Source organism: Gorilla gorilla, chromosome 4 (assembly GCF_029281585.2).
Source record: "Gorilla gorilla gorilla isolate KB3781 chromosome 4, NHGRI_mGorGor1-v2.1_pri, whole genome shotgun sequence".
Taxonomy (NCBI): Eukaryota; Metazoa; Chordata; class Mammalia; order Primates; family Hominidae; genus Gorilla; species Gorilla gorilla.
This window is the reverse complement of record NC_073228.2, coordinates 80,453,757-80,470,925: the sequence shown is the minus strand read 5'-3', so window position 1 is coordinate 80,470,925 and position 17,169 is coordinate 80,453,757. Positions and strand designations below refer to the sequence as shown.

The 17,169-nt window shown below is 41.5% G+C and overlaps 1 protein-coding gene and 2 pseudogenes across 3 annotated transcripts in view; 2 read left to right on the top strand and 1 right to left on the bottom strand.

The window, feature by feature from the left end:
- ULK2 (unc-51 like autophagy activating kinase 2) overlaps positions 1-17,169 on the bottom strand; it is a 99,916-nt gene that overhangs the window by 60,062 nt on the left and 22,685 nt on the right. For all 3 annotated transcript variants that reach the window (XM_019028347.4, XM_019028349.4, XM_019028348.4), the window contains exons 6-10: positions 14,938-15,111; positions 13,507-13,580; positions 11,331-11,432; positions 9,711-9,769; positions 6,731-6,813 (exon numbers count right to left, since the gene is read on the bottom strand). In XM_019028347.4, coding sequence (XP_018883892.4) covers positions 6,731-6,813; positions 9,711-9,769; positions 11,331-11,432; positions 13,507-13,580; positions 14,938-15,111 — 492 coding nt within the window. The remainder of the gene's footprint in view (positions 1-6,730; positions 6,814-9,710; positions 9,770-11,330; positions 11,433-13,506; positions 13,581-14,937; positions 15,112-17,169) is intronic.
- LOC101132181 (NADH dehydrogenase [ubiquinone] 1 beta subcomplex subunit 4-like) lies at positions 8,341-8,730 on the top strand (annotated as a pseudogene).
- Positions 16,271-16,326, top strand: LOC115934800 (uncharacterized; annotated as a pseudogene).

The following is a 17,169-nucleotide window of genomic DNA, read 5'->3' as shown; positions in this document are numbered from 1 at the left end:
GCTGTAATTCCAGCTACTCAGGAGCCTGAGACAGGAGAATCGCTTGAACCCCGGAAGTGGAGGTTACAGTGAGCCACGATTGCTCCACTGCTCTCCAGCCTGGGTGACAGAGCAAGACTCCGTCCCTAAAAAAAAAAAAAAAAAAAACTACCTGAGACTGGCCATTTTATGAAGAAAACAGGTTTAATTTAGTTCTCCATGGCTGGGGAGGTTTCAAAAAACTTACAATCATGGCAGAAGGCGAAGGGGAAGCAAGCATGTCTTACCATTGCAGAGCAGGAAGGGGATGTACCACACTTTCAAACCATCAGATCTTGTGAGAACTCACTATCATGAGAACAGCACAGAGGAAATCCGCCCCCATGATTCACTCACCTCCCACCAAGCCCCTCCCCATTCACTCACCTCCCACCAAACCCTTCCCCGTCTCATCTCATTCAAGATGAGATCTGGGTGGGACACAGAGCCAAAGGATACCAACTCTTAAGCAACCATGACTCAAAGAAGTCATAAAGGCAAATTAGAAAATATCTTGAGACAAATGAAAATGAAAACACAACATACTAAAACTTATGGGATGTAGCAAAAGCAGTAGTAAGAGGGAAAAATATACCTGTAAACACCTCCTTTAAAAAAGAAGAAATAAGGCCAGGTGCCATGCCCCATGCCTATAATCCCAACACTTTGGGAGGCCGAGGCAGGCAGATTACTTGAGGTTGAGGGTTCAAGACCAGCCTGGCCAACATGGTGAAGCCCCGTCTCTACTAAAAACACAAAAAAATTAGCCGGGCGTGGTGGTGGGCACCTGTAATCCCAGCTGCTCAGGAGGCTGAGGCAGAAGAATCGCTTTAGCCCAGGAGGCAGGGGTTGTAGTGAGCCAAGACTGTGCCACTGCACTCCAGCCTGGGCGACAGAGCAAGACTCTTCTCAAAAAAAAGAAGAAATAGGCCAGGCATGGTGGCTCACACTTGTAATCCCAGTATTTTGGGAGGCCGAGGCAAGTGGATCACCTGAGATCAGGAGTTTAAGACCAGCCTGGCCAACATGATGAAACCCTGTCTCTACTAAAAATACAAAATAGCCAGGTGTGGTGACTTGAGCCTGTAGTCCCAGCTACTCTGGAGGCTGAAGCAGGAGTATCGCCTGAACCCAGGAGCTGGATGGAGGTTGCAGTGAGCCAAGATGACACCACTGCACTCCAGCCTTGGTGACAGAGCAAAACTCCGTCTCAAAAAAAAAAAAGAAAAAGAAACATCTAATCAATAAGCTAACTTCATGCTTATGGAACTAGAAAAACAGCAAACTAAGCCCAAAACTAGTAGAAGGAAAGAAATAATAAAGATTGGAGTCAAGATAAATGAAACATTTTCTTTTTTTTTTTTTTCTTTTTATACAGGGTCTCATTCTGTCACCCAGGCTGGTGCAGTGGCATGATCACAGCTCACTGTAGCCTTGACCTCCAGGGCTCAAGCAATCCTCCCAGCTCAGCCTCCTGAGTGGCTGGGACTACAGGCCCACACCACAACAACAGCTAATTTTTGTATTTTTAGTAGAAGGCTTTCACCATGTTGCCCAGGCTGGTTTCAAACACCTGAGTTCAACTGATCTGCCCACCTCGGCCTCCCAAAGCGCTGGGATTACAGATGTGAGCCACCATGCCCAGCTGTGCTTGAACTTTTAGTGCATTCCCCAAGCCACACACAGATCTATGGACAAAGGATGGTAACTTACCGTCTCAAAGCACCACCTTTGACCAATAACTGGCTGACCACTAAAAAACTGTAGACAAAGGGGTGACCCCTAGGAAACTGGGCTTTACAATTTTTTTAACTGAAAAAAATACAAAAACAATTTTGGAGATAAATCAATGTTCAAAAACTGCAAGGAAAACAATATTCCACAGATTTCGTCCACACAAGTTATTAAACAAATAGAACAATCCGACCAGGCATCGTGGCTCGTGCCTGTAATCCTAGCACTTTGGGAGGCTGAGGCAGGTGGATCACTTAAGGTCAGGAGTTCGTGACTAGTCTGGCCAACATGGTGAAACCCTGTCTCTACTAAAAATACAAAAATTCACCAGGCGTAGTGGTGTGCGCCTGTAATCCCAGCTACTCGGGAGGCTGAGGCAGGAGAATTGTTTGAACTCGGGCGGCGGAGCTTGCAGTGAGCTGAGATCATGCCACTGCACTCCAGCCTGGGCGACACAGTAAGACTTTGTCTCAAAGGGAAAAAAAAAAAAAAAAACCAGAACAACCCCCAATTGGGAGAGGGGGAGGGTTCAAATCTAAAGTTGCTATCTGTATTGAACAAAATGTTTGATTTTCGACAAAAAACCGCAAGGCATGCAAAGCAACAAAGAAGTATGGCCCATACACAGGGGAACGAAGCAGTCAATAGAAACTGTCGTGAGGGGGCCAAATGTTGGACTTAACAAAGACTTTAAAGCAGTTATTATAAACAAATTTTTTTTTTTGAGACAGAGTCTCGCTCTGTCGCCCATTTTTAAAAGTAGAGAAAGCCAGCCGGGCACAGGGGCTCACGCTTGTAATCCCAGCACTTTAGGAGGCCGAGGTGGGTGGATCACGTGAGCCCAGGAGTTCGAGACCAGCCTGGCCCACATGGTGAAACCCCGACTCTATTAAAAACACAAAAAATTAGCTGGGCATGGTGGTGGGCACCTGTAGTCCCAACTATGCAGGAGGCTGAGGCAGGAGACAGCGACTCATCAAATAGAGAATATCAAGAAAAAGACAGAAATTATAAAAAAGAACCAAACAGAAAATCTGGAGTTAAAAAGTACAATAACTGAATAAAACAATCAGCAAGGCTGAGAACAGATTAACAGATATTTCCAATCTGAAAAACTCAAAGGAAAAAACAATATGGAAAAATGAACAGACTCAGCTGTGGGACATCATCAAGCATAGACCATTAAGTGCACAAAATGGGAGTCTCAGAGAAGAGAAAGAGAAAGGGACAGAATGAATATTTTAAGAAATGATGGTTGACAACTCCCCAAATTTGGTGAAAAACATTTATTTATATATCCAAAAAGATCAATAAACTCCAGGCAGGATAAACACAGAGATACACATCTAGACCCATCACAGTTAAAACTGTTGAAAATCAAAGACAGAGAAAAATCTCAAAAGCACTAAGAGAAAAATGACTCATCACCTACTAGGGAAACCTAGTAAGATTAACAGGTGACTTCTCATCAGAAACAATGGAGGCCAGAAAGCAGTCAGATGACATAGTCAAAGTACTGGCTGGAGAAAATCCTAACAACCAAGAATTCAGTATCTACCAAAAAAAAAAAACACTTTTCCAAAGTGAAGGGAAATAAAGGGAAATAATGACATTCCCAGATAAATGAAGATTCTGAGAATTTGTATAAAGAGCATTGGTAATTATGTAGATAATTATGGAAGACAGTAGATTATGTATTTTTCTCTTAGCTGATTTAAAGGACAACTGTATAAAATAATTATAAAATTGTAGTATTGGGCTTTGTAACATACAAAGATTAATATATATGACAACACAAAAGAGGAGGAAAGGAATGGAATTATATTAGAACTAAAAAAATTACACCAAACAAAAAAGAGATACAAAAAATACAAAAAGAAAAAAAAAATGACACCAAACAGTAACTTGAGTCCGTAAGAATAAATGAAGAGTGTCAGAAATGATAAATGTATAGGCTAAAATAGTACTCTAAGGCTGGGCATGATGGCTCACACCTATAATTCCAGCACTCTGGGAGGCCGAGGCAGGATGTGCGCTTGAACCCAGGAGTTGGCAACCAGCCTGGGCAACATGGCAAAAACCTCTCTACAAAAAATTTAAAAATTAGCTGGGCATGGTGGTGTGCACTTGTAATCCCAACTATACAGAAGTTTCAGGCAAGAGGATCACTTGAGCCCAGGAGGTCAAGGCTGCAGTGAGGCTTGTTTTTACCACCGTACTTAGGCCTGGGTGCAGAGTGAGACTCTGTCTCAGGAAAAAAAAGAAAAAGAGAAACACACAAAAAGACGCTATACATGTTTTTCACCTTTCTTCTCCTCACTTCTTAAAAAGAGGTAAGACTGTATAAAGCAATCATCGTAACACTCCACTGCTGAGATTACAACATAGACATAATATGTAAGACAACAGCACAAAGGGAAGAGCGAATGGAGCCATATTAAGGGAACAAAGCTTCTTTATTTTAATGGAATTCAACTAGTTTTTTGGGTTTTGTTTCTTTTTTTTTGGAGATGGAGTCTCGCTCTGTCACCCAGGCTGGAGGAGTGTAGTGGTGCGATCTTGGCTCACTGCAAGCTCCGCCTCCCGGGTTCACACCATTCTCCTGCCTCAGCCTCTCGAGTAGCTGGGACTACAGGATGGTCTTGGTCTCCTGACCTCGTGATCTGCCCACTTCAGCCTCCCAAAGTGCTGGGCTTAACAGGCGTGAGCCACCACACCCGGCCTCAACTAGTTTTTATATAAAGTAGACTGTGATAAATTAAGATGCGTACTGTAGAGGCCGGGCGCGGTGGCTCACGCCTGTAATCCCAGCACTTTGGGAGGCCGAGGTGGGCGGATCACGAGGTCAGGAGATCGAAACCATCCTGGCTAACACGGTGAAACCCCGTCTCTACTAAAAATACAAAAAAATTAGCCGGGCGTGGTGGCAGGCGCCTGTAGCCCCAGCTACTCGGGAGGCTGAGGCAGGAGAATAGCTTGAACCTGGGAGGCTGCAACCTGGGAGCTTGAACCTGGGAAGTTGCAGTGAGCCGAGATCATGCCACTGCACTCCAGGCTGGGCAACAAGAGCAAAACTTCGTCTCGAAAAAACAAAACAAAACAGGCCGGGCATGGTGGCTCATGCCTGTAATCCCAGCACTTTGGGAGGCTGAGGTGGGCGGATCACAAGGTCAGGAGTTCAAGACCAGCCTGGACAAGATGGTGAAACCCTGTCTCTACTAAAAATATAAAAAATTAGCTGGGCATGGTGGCGGGCGCCTGTAATCCCAGCTACTCGGGAGGCTGAGGCAGAGAATTGCCTGAACCCAGGAGGTGGAAGTTGCAGTGGGCCAAGATCATGCCACTGCACTCCAGCCTGGGCGACAGAGCGAGACTCCGTCTCAAAAACAAAACAAAATAAAACAAAACAAAAAATTAGCCAACTGTGGTGGTGCAGGCTTGTAGTCCCAGCTACTAAGGAAGCTGAGGTGGGAGAATCACTTGCACCCAGGAGTTCAAGGTTGCAGTGAGCTACGATCACACCACTGCATTCCAGTCCAGCCTGGGTAACAGAGTGAGGCCTTTTCTCAAATAAAGGAAAAAAAAAAAACAAAAGAATCTATTTAATAAATATTGCTGGGCACTGTGGCTCACATCTGTAATCTCAGCATTTTGGCAGGCCAAGGTGGGTAGATTGCTTGAGCCCAGGAGTTTGAGACCAGCCTGGGCAACATGACGAAACCCTGTCTCTACAAAAAAAATACAAAAACTAGCCAGAGGTGGTGTTGTACACCTGTAGTCCCAGGTACTGGGGAGGCTGAGGTGGGAGGATCACCTGAGCCTGGGGAAGTCAAGGCTGCAGTGAGCCATGATAGTACCACTGCACTCCAGCCTGGGTGACAGAGTAAAACCCTGTCTCAAAAAATATAAAAATAAATAAATAAATAAATCCAGGCTGACAACTCCCCAATCTGTCCCCAGTCTAGACTTTTCTGAAATTCAAGTGCACTTCTGACATCGACACTTACATATCCAATGGTTATCTTAAATTTAACATGTCCAACAGAAACTCCTCATCTTGTCCCCATAGCCTGCTCTATCCATATAGTCTTTCCCATCACTGTAATCGACAACATCCTTTCAGCTGCTCAGGCCAAAAACCTTGGAGTCATCCTTGAGTCTTCTCTCTCACACCCTCACATTCAATCCATCAGTGAATGCTGTTGCCTCTACCACCAGAAAGACTTCTTACCACCTCCACTACTATTACCCTAGTCAAAGCTACACTCATCTCTCACCTGGGTAACGACAAGAGTCTCCTGATTAGTCTCCCAGCTTCTGCTCTTCCCCTTACATGCACACAGTCTATTCTCAAGCAGCAGCTAGCTTGATCCTTTTTGAAAACATTAGTCACATCACTTTTCTTCCACTCAAAACCCTCTAAATGGCTCCCATCACACTTTGTGGAAAAGCCCAAGTCTTCAACTGGCCTTCTAGTTGTTCCTCAAGCTTACAGGCATGCTCCCAGCCCTGATCATTTATATTGGCTGTTCACTCTGCTTAAAAAGCTCTTCCCACAGATATCCACATGGCTCACTCTCATTTCAAGTCAAGTCTTTGTTCAAATGTCACTTTCTCAGTAAGGTCTTCACTGACTACCTTATTTAAAATTTCAATCCCCACCCCCACCCCACCCCCACTTCTTTATTCCCATAATACTTAGCAACTTCTAATATAATATGTAATTATGGTTTTTAATTTGTTTATTGTCTCTACCACTAGAATATATGTTACATGAGGAGAGTGATTTTATTACTCTATCTCTCGTACCTAGAACATAGTAATAAGCACTCAATAAATATTTACGAAACCAGTGAAGGAAATAAACAAAAAGAAAAGTGAAACTGACTTTAATTTTCTGAAATCTCTAGTTTTTAAATCTTTTGGCACATATAACAATAAAATTAGAACACATGCAAAAGTTAAAACTATTTCTTACCAAAGTCCATTCTATCTTTTTGGTTTCTCTGAAGCAAACCCAAAAGGAGATTAGCCAAATAAGGTGATGTTTCTCTGGGAATACTGGGGGAAAGGAAAAACACAACCACCTAAGTGATAAGTTTATATACATAAACATTAACTTTTGCCTTCCATATAGTAAACTAAAACGTATATGCGGTTTCACAAATACCAATACATTTATACCAAGAAGACCATGTAAGAGTCATCTAAAGAAGGGAAAAAAGCCGGGTGCGGTGGCTCACGCCTGTAATCCCAGCACTTTGGGAGGCCGAGACAGGTGGATCATGAGGTCAGGAGATCGAGACCATCCTGACTAAAACGGTGAAACCCCATCTCTACTAAAAATAGAAAAAAAAAATTAGCTGGGCGTGGTGGCGGGCGCCTGTAGTCCCAGCTACTTGGGAGGCTGAGGCAGGAGAATGGCATGAACCCGGGAGGTGGAGCTTGCAGTGAGCCGAGATCACGCTACTGCACTCCAGGCTGGGCGACAGAGCGAGACTCCATCTCAAAAAAAAAAAAGAAGGAAAAAAAGCACTAAATTGCCTTTGAGAAACAGCATCAAATTGAGAAGATTCCTGTATTGTGCTTGCTGTTGTTTTGAGTATCTGCAGGAGTAAGGCACCTCAAAAGCCCAATGTTGACTTTTAGCATAGCTTCAATCTTGCACTAATAGTTGCTATAATGTTCTCTATTACAAAATAGCCACCTCCATTTCTGTCTGGAAAAGGGCAGCACTTAAATACAAGTGAGAACTAATACAACTTCCTAACATCCGATATGAAAACAACAAGCAACAGGAAAATGAATTAATAGCAGTACACAGTTCAAAGAATAAGAATTACAAAAAGATATTAAACAGGCTGGGCATGGTGTCTCACACCTGTAATCCCAGCACTTTGGGAGGCCAAGGCAGGTGGATCACTTGAGGTCAGGAGTTCAAGACCAGCCTGAACAACATGGTGAAATCCCGTCTCCACTAAAAATACAAAAATTGGCCAGGTGTGGTAGCCTGCCTGTAGTCCTAGCTACCTGGGAGGCTGAGGCAGGAGAATGGCTTGAAACTGGGAGGTGGATGTTGCAGTGAGCCAAGATCGTGCCACTGCACTCCAGCCTGGCAACAGAACAAGACTCTGTCTCAAAAAAAAAAAGAAAGAAAAGAAAAGAAAAAGATATTAAACAAATACAAAGGAGCCAAACTCACTAATAAAGAGAATAATGCAAATTAAATTAATAGCTAACTGGTCCTCATGCATTTGTGCAGCATCAAATCTGCTAACATTCCATGTTGGTAAAAACGAGGGAAAAGGAGCAGTCTTCTGTCTTGCTGTATTCACTGGGACAGCCTATTTGGAAAGTGTATCTTTTGGTCTGACAATTCCATTTCTAGGAGTCCACCCTAACAAAATGCACACATACACAAAGGAGTACACACACATACACACACACACACTTCACTAGAGCCTGTTTGCAGTAACCAAAAAAATGAAAACAGGGATCTGATTAAATAAAATAATGTACATCTATGGGACTCTCTGTGGCATTTAAAAGCATACAGTGGCAGGTGCAGTTGAGCTCTGGGTCACCAAGATGTCGTTCCCAAAGTATACTCTATCACGCCTGGCCACTGTGCCCCCGACCCTCAACCCAGCCGAATATGACATATCTCCGGACACCCGACGGGCGCAAGTCGAGCAGTTGGCCATAAGAGCCCGGCTGAAATGAGAGTACCTGCTTCAGTACAACAACCCCAACCGCAGAGGGCTCATCGAAGATCCTGCCTTGATTCGTTGGACCTATGCAAGATCAGCAAATGTCTATCCTAATTTCAGACCCACTCCTAAAAACTCACTCTTGGGTGCTCTGTGTGGATTTGGGCCCCTCTTCTTCTGGTATTGTGTTTTCAAAACTGACATGGATAGAAAAGAAAAACTTATCCGGGAAGGAAAATTGGATCAAACATTTAACCTCTCATATTAAGTCTGTCAATGATGACTATATGTACTCCTGCCTAAATAGCCTATTAATCATTAAAAAAAAACAAACAAAAAAAGCATACAGTTGGCCAGGTATGGTGGCTCATGCCTGTAATCCCAGCACTTTGGGAGGATGAGGCAGGGGGATCACTTGAGGTCAGGAGTTCAAGACCAGCCTGGCCAACATGGTGAAACTCCGTGTCCACTAAAAAAAAAAAAAAAAAAAATACAAAAATTAGCTGGGCGTGGTGGTGGGTGCCTACAGTCCCAGCTACTAGTAAGGCTGAAGCATGAGAATCACTTGAACTCGGGAGGGGGAGGCTGCAGTGAGCCGAGATCGTGCCACTGCACTCCAGCCTGGGTGACAGAGCAAGACTCTGTCTCAAAAACAAAAAAAAGCACACAGTGCCTCTCCACATCCTGCTGCGGAACATCATCTGTGACGTGCTACAAAGTAAAAAACAAAAGGACGCTGCAAACAACTCACAAAATATGATGTAATTTGTCTTAAACTATGTGTGTGTATAAATACATACATAAACAAGCACTCATCTCAAGATACAAGTTCGAGAGAAAAAAAAAGGAAAACAAGCATTCAAACACGGATAAAGAACGCCCAAAAAACTATGAAGACAGAGACACAGCAAACTCTTGTTACCCCTAAAGAGAGCAAAGCTGGGGGGAATTCACTTCCTACTTTACACGTTATCTATTCTATTCTGTCCACATTACCCTCCCCACAAGGAACACATGTAACTTCCGTATCTCTTTCTTTTAAATTTACATTTTAAAAAAGAAAGAAAAGAGTACAGCACTACACAGACACCAATGATGTGCCAGCAATTTTCTAATTTTTTGTAACAAATGCTTTCACATTATCAACTGAAAAAGAATTAAAAAATGAGAATACATAAAACACAAACAGTTCAAATAAACAACACTGTATTCACAAATAGCAAAACCCAGTGTAATCTAAACACATACCTAGGCATTAAGCTCCTGTTTTTTTCATAAAACATCCTTAAGTCTTGAGGACTATTGGCCTATTAAAAAAAAAAAGGTTTAATTTCCTAAACAACGGGGGCAAAACTTTCAAATCATATGATTGACACTCATATGCTTTTTTTTAAGGGATTGAGGGAGTGGGAGTTTCAAGGAAGTGACTGACAGGAAAGGAGGGAAAGTATGAGGGAGGAGGAAAGGAAAGAGAGATGATGCTCATATTCTTGCTACAGAACATAGATTATCAACTTGAAAGCCATGGATTGCTGAAGGACCCATAACTGGTCATTAGGAACTCATAAAACCTATGACATTGTGTGAAAATTCTGTACATCTGAGTATAACGTACCTTTTCTGAGGTACCTTTTCTGAAGTACCTTTTCTGAGGTCAGACTCTGAGAGGAGCCTGAAACTTAGAATAGATTAAGGACCACTATTCTGAAGGTTACACGGCCTGCCCAATAGGTACATTATTGTTGGGTAAAATTCAGGTGTACTTTACCTTAGGACCCTAAAGGAATTCAAAGAAAAGAACTATGTATACTGCTACTATTCAGTCTCTCCACAACAACAAATAGCTGATAACAACAGCTGCTGAATTAGTGAAGCCTCCTCTACATGCAAACTAGACTAAGAAATTAAAAGTGTTTAATCTGGCTGTGTCACTAATTTTCTTTTTCTTTTTTTTTTTTTTTTGAGACAGAGTTTCGCTCTTGTTGCCCAGGCTGGAGTGCAATGGTGTGATCTCGGCTCACCGCAACCTCCGCCTCCCAGGTTCAAGCGATTCTCCTGCCTCAGCCTCCCTAGTAGCTGGGATTACAGGCATGTGCCACCACACCCGGCTAATTTTGTATTTTTAGTAGAGATGGGGTTTCTCCATGTTGGTCAGGCTGGTCTCGAACTCCCGACCTCAGGTGATCTGCCTGCCTCGGCCTCCCAAAGTGCTGGGATTACAGGTGTGAGCCACCGCGCCCGGCCATCACTAATTTTCTTAATACTATCTTGGGCAAATATTTTCACTTTGTTTCAGTTTTCAAATTCAAAGATCTTCTTTGTAACATAAGAAATTATAACATGGCAATATGAACTCAAGAGAAATCATCGTCATTATACTCTACAGGGTCACTTTTTGGCAGGATGTTGGGGGAGAGGAGGAGAAGACAGACCCATAATAATTTCCATAAAGTGTATATAATTACCTCCCTCTCACCTAGCAGTGTCAGAAATAGAGAGCTAGAGATGGTTTCCAGAGATCTCCCCAGACCAGCCCCAGCCCTCATGTGGATTCCGGGATCCCAAAACCAGGCTAACTAGGAAGCTCTGGTGTCACCATTCACACCCATTTCCCACCAGGCTGTTAGCCCCGAACCCAACATACAACAGACTTCATGCCCAGTCCAACTACAAAGGGCAGGCAGATAAAAGGGGAAAACCAAAAGATGTTCTGACTCACTAAAGCAGTTTTTGCCTATAACAGAATCAAAGTAAGTCACAGAGGAGCCAAAAACACTGCTTTCAAAGTATTCTTCATTTTACAAATCAAACGCAACTATAAAATGACAAGATCCCAAAACTGAGGACATAAGAAAAAAGTCAGCCTACCTGAAAAGGTGGTTTTCCAACTAGGCACTGGTATATCACTGTTCCTATGCTCCACAAGTCAGCCTTAGCATCATAATGTTGAGACATAATAACCTCAGGAGCCTGGGAACAGAGAAATTTAAGGGGCATGCCGTACGTTATTTACATAATTAATATGCACATATTAATTAACTGGTAAAGGTGACACTCCTAACAAACTACCAGAATAAAACAACACCCTGTGATAGTTCTCTAATCAAATAAGGCAATGAACTTACAACATATTATTATATATTGAGATTTACTAGTAAATCTCAAAATCAATGTTGCATGAAAAGAGGCAAGTTATAGAAACGGATGTTTCAACTGATTATAATGGACACATAAAGTACAGTAAGAGGGCCGAAAGAGTAAAGAAAAATACACACCATAGGACATGGTGTATAAAATACATACCATAGGAAAGAGGTTCCCTCAGGTGTGTGAGAGGAGCAGAGGAGGAAATGCAATCAGGGAGAGGTACAAAAGGAACTTGGGCTGTCTCCAAAATATTTTTCTTTTTTCTTTTTTTTTTTGAGAATGAGTCTCACTGTGTCACCCAGGCTGGAGTGCAGTGGCGTGATCTCGGCTCACTGCAACCTCCACCTCCTGGGTTCAAGTGATTCTCCTGTCTCAGCCTCCCGAGTAGCTAGGATTACAGGCGCCTGCAACCATGCCCAGCTAATTTTTTTTATTTTTAGTACAGACGAGGTTTCACCATGTTGGCCAGGCTGGTCTCGAACTCCTGACCTAGTGATCCTCCCACCTCAGCCTCCCAAAGTGCTGGGATTACAGGCATGAGCCCCTGCGCCTGGCCTATTTTATTTCTTTCAAAAACAAGATCAAGACAAACATGGCAAAATGTTAACTTTGTGAAATATGGATGGTGGGTACATAGGTGTTTGCTATATTATTCCCTATGTTTTTTGTAATCTGAATATTTTTATAGTAATAGAAAAACTATGATGCAAAACCCCACACAATACTAAAAATTGTCCTAAAAGCAAAACCATTTCTCTGCTGCTTTGTTACGGGTATTTTCCCACCTCTCATCAAATTTTGCATTTTAAATATACCATTAATCAGGACAAATATTAAACAGAAATGGAAAATATACTTAAAGATAGTTTTATTTCTCAGATGTAACATTTCCTTTTAACTTTAATTCTTTGTGGAAATGGGATCTTGCTGTGTTCACAGGCTGGCCATGAACGCCTGAGAAGTCCTCCTGCCTCAGCCTCCCAAGTAGCTGGGACTAAAGGCACGCATCACTACACCCAGCTCAGGCATAACATTTTTATTTATTTTCCCTAGTAAATTTCTTATTAAGTCAATATCCTTTAATAATCAGCCAAAGCACTCTAACCTCAAGGCTAAACTAATTTTATACGCAAGAAGTACAAAGTAATTTTAAAATTTATATAAAATTATAAAATTATATATAAGCAGTAAAATTATGATCAAGACTGTAAATCTAATAAAATTTTTTTGAAATTTGATTACCAGTTCAAAGTTGATTTTAGTTTAGAGAAATTTCGAATTTAATATGAACCCATTTTAAATTTAGAACTGAAATAGGTATTTATTTTACATAATTCTGAATCTCTAGAATTAAGGTATTTCCAGACTTAATACTGCACATTACATTAGAAGTTTCATAGCCTAACCCTATAATACATGATGATATCTATATGAGAGGATAAAGGGGAAAGCTGAGATATTTCAGCTGTGTGAGGCTAATGGAAAAAACATCTACAACACAGGGATCCTGTCACAAGAGTTAACATGCAAAAGATGAGCACATCCTACAGCTGAAGAAGTGCTCCCAGAAGATGTTTTTTTAAAGCACTCCTAATATTATACATTATGTACAGCATGACTACCCTTGATTAATTTTTATTTTCAACTTAATAGATTTGTCTCATAACTAATCTTTTTTAAAAAATAAAAACAAATGGGCAAAAATGACTTACTTTTACAGTCCACTATGCTAAGGCAAAAGATGTCTGTATTATAGCATTATCAGTAATATAATTAACATTAGTAATAACAATTTGGACTATATGTAAAATCACATCTTATTTGGAAGCAAGCATTATATTTAAATTCCAATGATTATGGAGCCACGCTTTAAACACACAAGGATGCAAACACTCACCATGTACATCGGGGATCCACACAGTGTTGCAGCCATCATGTTACTATGTAGGTAACGAGCAAAACCAAAATCCGCTATTTCACAAAACAGAAAGTAGAAAAGCAAATTACGTCTTCGCTCATACCTAACATATATCATATGATTCTTCGAGACACAAGAAGGCACAAAGGACTGTGAAAAATAAACAGCTTATTGAATAAGACTGTCCACCAAAGAAAAAAGTAGCTACCTTGATTTCAACAAGTTAAAAATAGTAGTAATCGTCAACTGTACAAGTCACTGCTCTGCCAGATTTGTAACCAAGGTGTACGAAACTTTGCAAGTGAAAATGCTAATTATAATAAGTAGCTCATTAATACAGTTTTCATTAAATATCAATACCAGATGTAGAATGTGAACAATTATGCTTTTATTGTTTCAAATAATTTTGAGGTACTACTAAAAAAAACTGCCAAGGGCTAAACTAGATGGTCTCTGAGATCCCTACGTCAAAAGCCTAGGAACTGTAAAGAATCAGGGTTATGGCCAGGCGTGGTGGCTCACACCTATAATCCCAGCACTTTGGGAGGCTGAGGTGGGCAGATCACCTAAAGTCAGGAGCTCGAGACCAGCCTGGCCAACACGGTGAAACCCTGTCTCTACTAAAAAAAAAAAAACAAAAAAAATTAGCTGGGTGTGGTGGCACATGCCAGCTACTTGCACATCCCAGCTACTTGGGAGGCTGAGGCAGGAGAATCTCTTGAACCTGGGAGGCAGAGGTTGTAGTGAGCCGAGATCGTGCCACAGCACTCCAGCCTGGGTGACAGAGCGAGACTCCATCTCAAACAAACAAAAAAAGAATCAGGGTTATTAATTTGCTGCCAGTAAGCACACCACATCAATTTTCCTCTCGAGAGACGCAGGTATTCATATTTAGAGCTCCTGATGTGGGCCTGTCAGCACTGCCTGAGACTTGGCAGAAACTGTCAATAATGTAAAGGATTCACCTATCTAAGAGAACTCCACGATCTCAATAAAAATATCAAATTGCATCAATAAAATCCATCATTTGGCCAGGTGTGGAGGCTCAAACCTGTAATCCCAGCACTTGCGGAGGCTGAGTCGGGCAGATCACCTGAGGTCAGGAGTTCAAGACCAGCCTGGCCAACATGGTGAAACCCTGTCTCTACTAAAAATATAAAATTTAGCTGGGCGTAGTGGTGCGTGCCTGTAATCCCAACTACTCAGGAGGCTGAAGCAGGAGAATCGCTTGAACCCAGGAGGCATAGGTTGCAGTGAGCCAAGATCGCGCCACTACACGCCAGCCTGAGCAACAGAGCGAGACTCCGTCTCAAAAAAAAAAAAAAAAAATCCATCATTCAACAAAGCTAAAGTTGTCTAAAAATAGTTTCAAAAAATGTCCTTTCCATGACACAATACATAGCCATTTACCTATTTTGATGCGAATACCACTGACACTTGATTTTCTGCGATTGGCATAGGACAGCAAGATGTTCTGTGGTTTGAGATCTCTATGGATGATTCCTTTGCTGTGCAGGATTCGCATGGCAGCAGCAATCTGATGCAGAAACACTCTGATAGTGTCTTCACTGAGAGTCCCTTTCGCTGGTACAAAAGGAGTCACGTAAATATTTAAGCACACAAAATCAAATACCATCTGCATATTCCATCAACAGGATTGGGTTGTGAAGGAAAGCATGAAGGGAATGAGGAATTTGGATTCACATTTATTCATTTTTTTAACTTTAATAATTGAAGACTATGAAGAGATATCAGATTTCTCAAAACCTGTAGTCAATCTGTTGTAAAGAGAACTGATTGGCACTTTCATCTTTTGTTTCACCTGTGTTTTCTGCTTTTCCCTTCATGTTTTTACTGCTGAAGGTGCCCACATGACTCTGAACACCATATGTACTCAATAAATATGAATGTTCTTTACAAGCCAAAAGCTAAGTTCCCTTCATATTAGTCAAATATCTGGAATAAGTGTCCATATTTAATTCCAACCATTATGTGAGCACAAATTAAAAACAAGCAAAATCTTTGACCAGAGGGACCAGATACTACTGCTACCTGTACCTGTGAGGCATCTGTGTTCCTGCATCTACTCTGTCCTTTTATCTCCCACACCCCCGTCCCACTATCTTTCATAACTAAAAATACCTTAAGAATAAATGTTTTAACCTATTTCACCACTATAAAGAGGTGATATGAACATTATTTGAAAGTAGTGAGTCATTATTCCGTAAATATTTTTTTTTTGAGACCAGAGTTTCACTCTGTCCCCCAGGCTGGAGTGCAGTGGCACAATCTCAGCTCACTGCAACCTCCGCCTCCTGGGTTCAAGAGATTCTCCTGCTTCAGCCTCCCAAGTAGCTGGGACTACAGGCATGTATCACCATGCCCAGCTAATTTTTCTATTTTTGTAGAGACAGGGTTTTGCCATGTTGGCCAGGCTGGTCTTGAACTCCTGACCTAAGTGATCCACTTGCCTCAGCCGCCCACAGTGCTGGGATTACACTGAGAGACATCGTGACCAGCCTATTCAGTAAATTCTATTTCTGTGTATGCCAGAGCATGCTGTGGTTAACAGCTTGATTTGAGGTCTAGCTGCCTTTGTTCACCTCCTAGTTCTTCCACTTAATGTGTGACCCTTTTGAAAAGACAATCCCTCTGTGCCCACCTTCCTCATGTATAAAAGTTGATGAGAATAACTACAAGTTGACATGATGATTAAATAAAACCCATTTAATAATGAAAACTTGTGCTCATTTCAGCAGCACATATACTAAAATTGGAACAATACAGAGAAGATTAGCAAAAAATATTTATATTAGAAAAAGAAAAAAATTATGAAAACTTTAGAAAAAGGCTTTGCACATATTTCAATGTAGTAAGTAGGCAAATACTTATTACAATAAGTCTAAAAGTCACAAGTGTAATTCCTTACCTACACTGAGGATTTAGTATTCATGTACCTATTTAAATTATTTGTGATGCATGTCTGTCCATATAATTCTTAGAATATGTTCTATATAACCTTTCCATTTGTAAATAAGAGAGAAATAACATTAGTATTTGGAACAAGTGAAATACTGTGGTTTTAAAATCATTTTAATGACCTGTCAAGTTTTACATGTCCTTAACATCTTCAAATAAAATAAATCTTTATGGTTTAAAAATTATCAAATATGGCCCAGTGTGTGGCTCATGCCTGTAATCCCAGCACTTTGGGAGGCCATGGTGGACGGATTGCTTGAGCCCAGGAGTTTGAGACCAGCCTAGACAACATGGTAAGACTCTGTCTCTACAAAAAAATAAAAAATTAAGGCCAGCTATGGTGACTCACACCTGTAATCTCAGCCCTTTGGGAGGCCAAGGTGGGCGCATCACCTGAGCTCAGGAGTCTGAGACCACCCTGGGTAACATGATGAAACCCCATCTCTACTAAAATACAAAAAATTAGCCAGGCATGGTGGCACACGTCTATAGTCCAGCTACTTGGCAGGCTGAGGCACGAGAATCACTTGAGCCTGGGTGGCAAAGGTTGCAGTGAGCCGAGATCATGCCATTGCACTCCAGCTTGGACTACAGAGATGCCATCTCAAAAAATAAATAAATAAATACAATTAAAAATTACAATTAAAAGAAATTTTTGGGGGC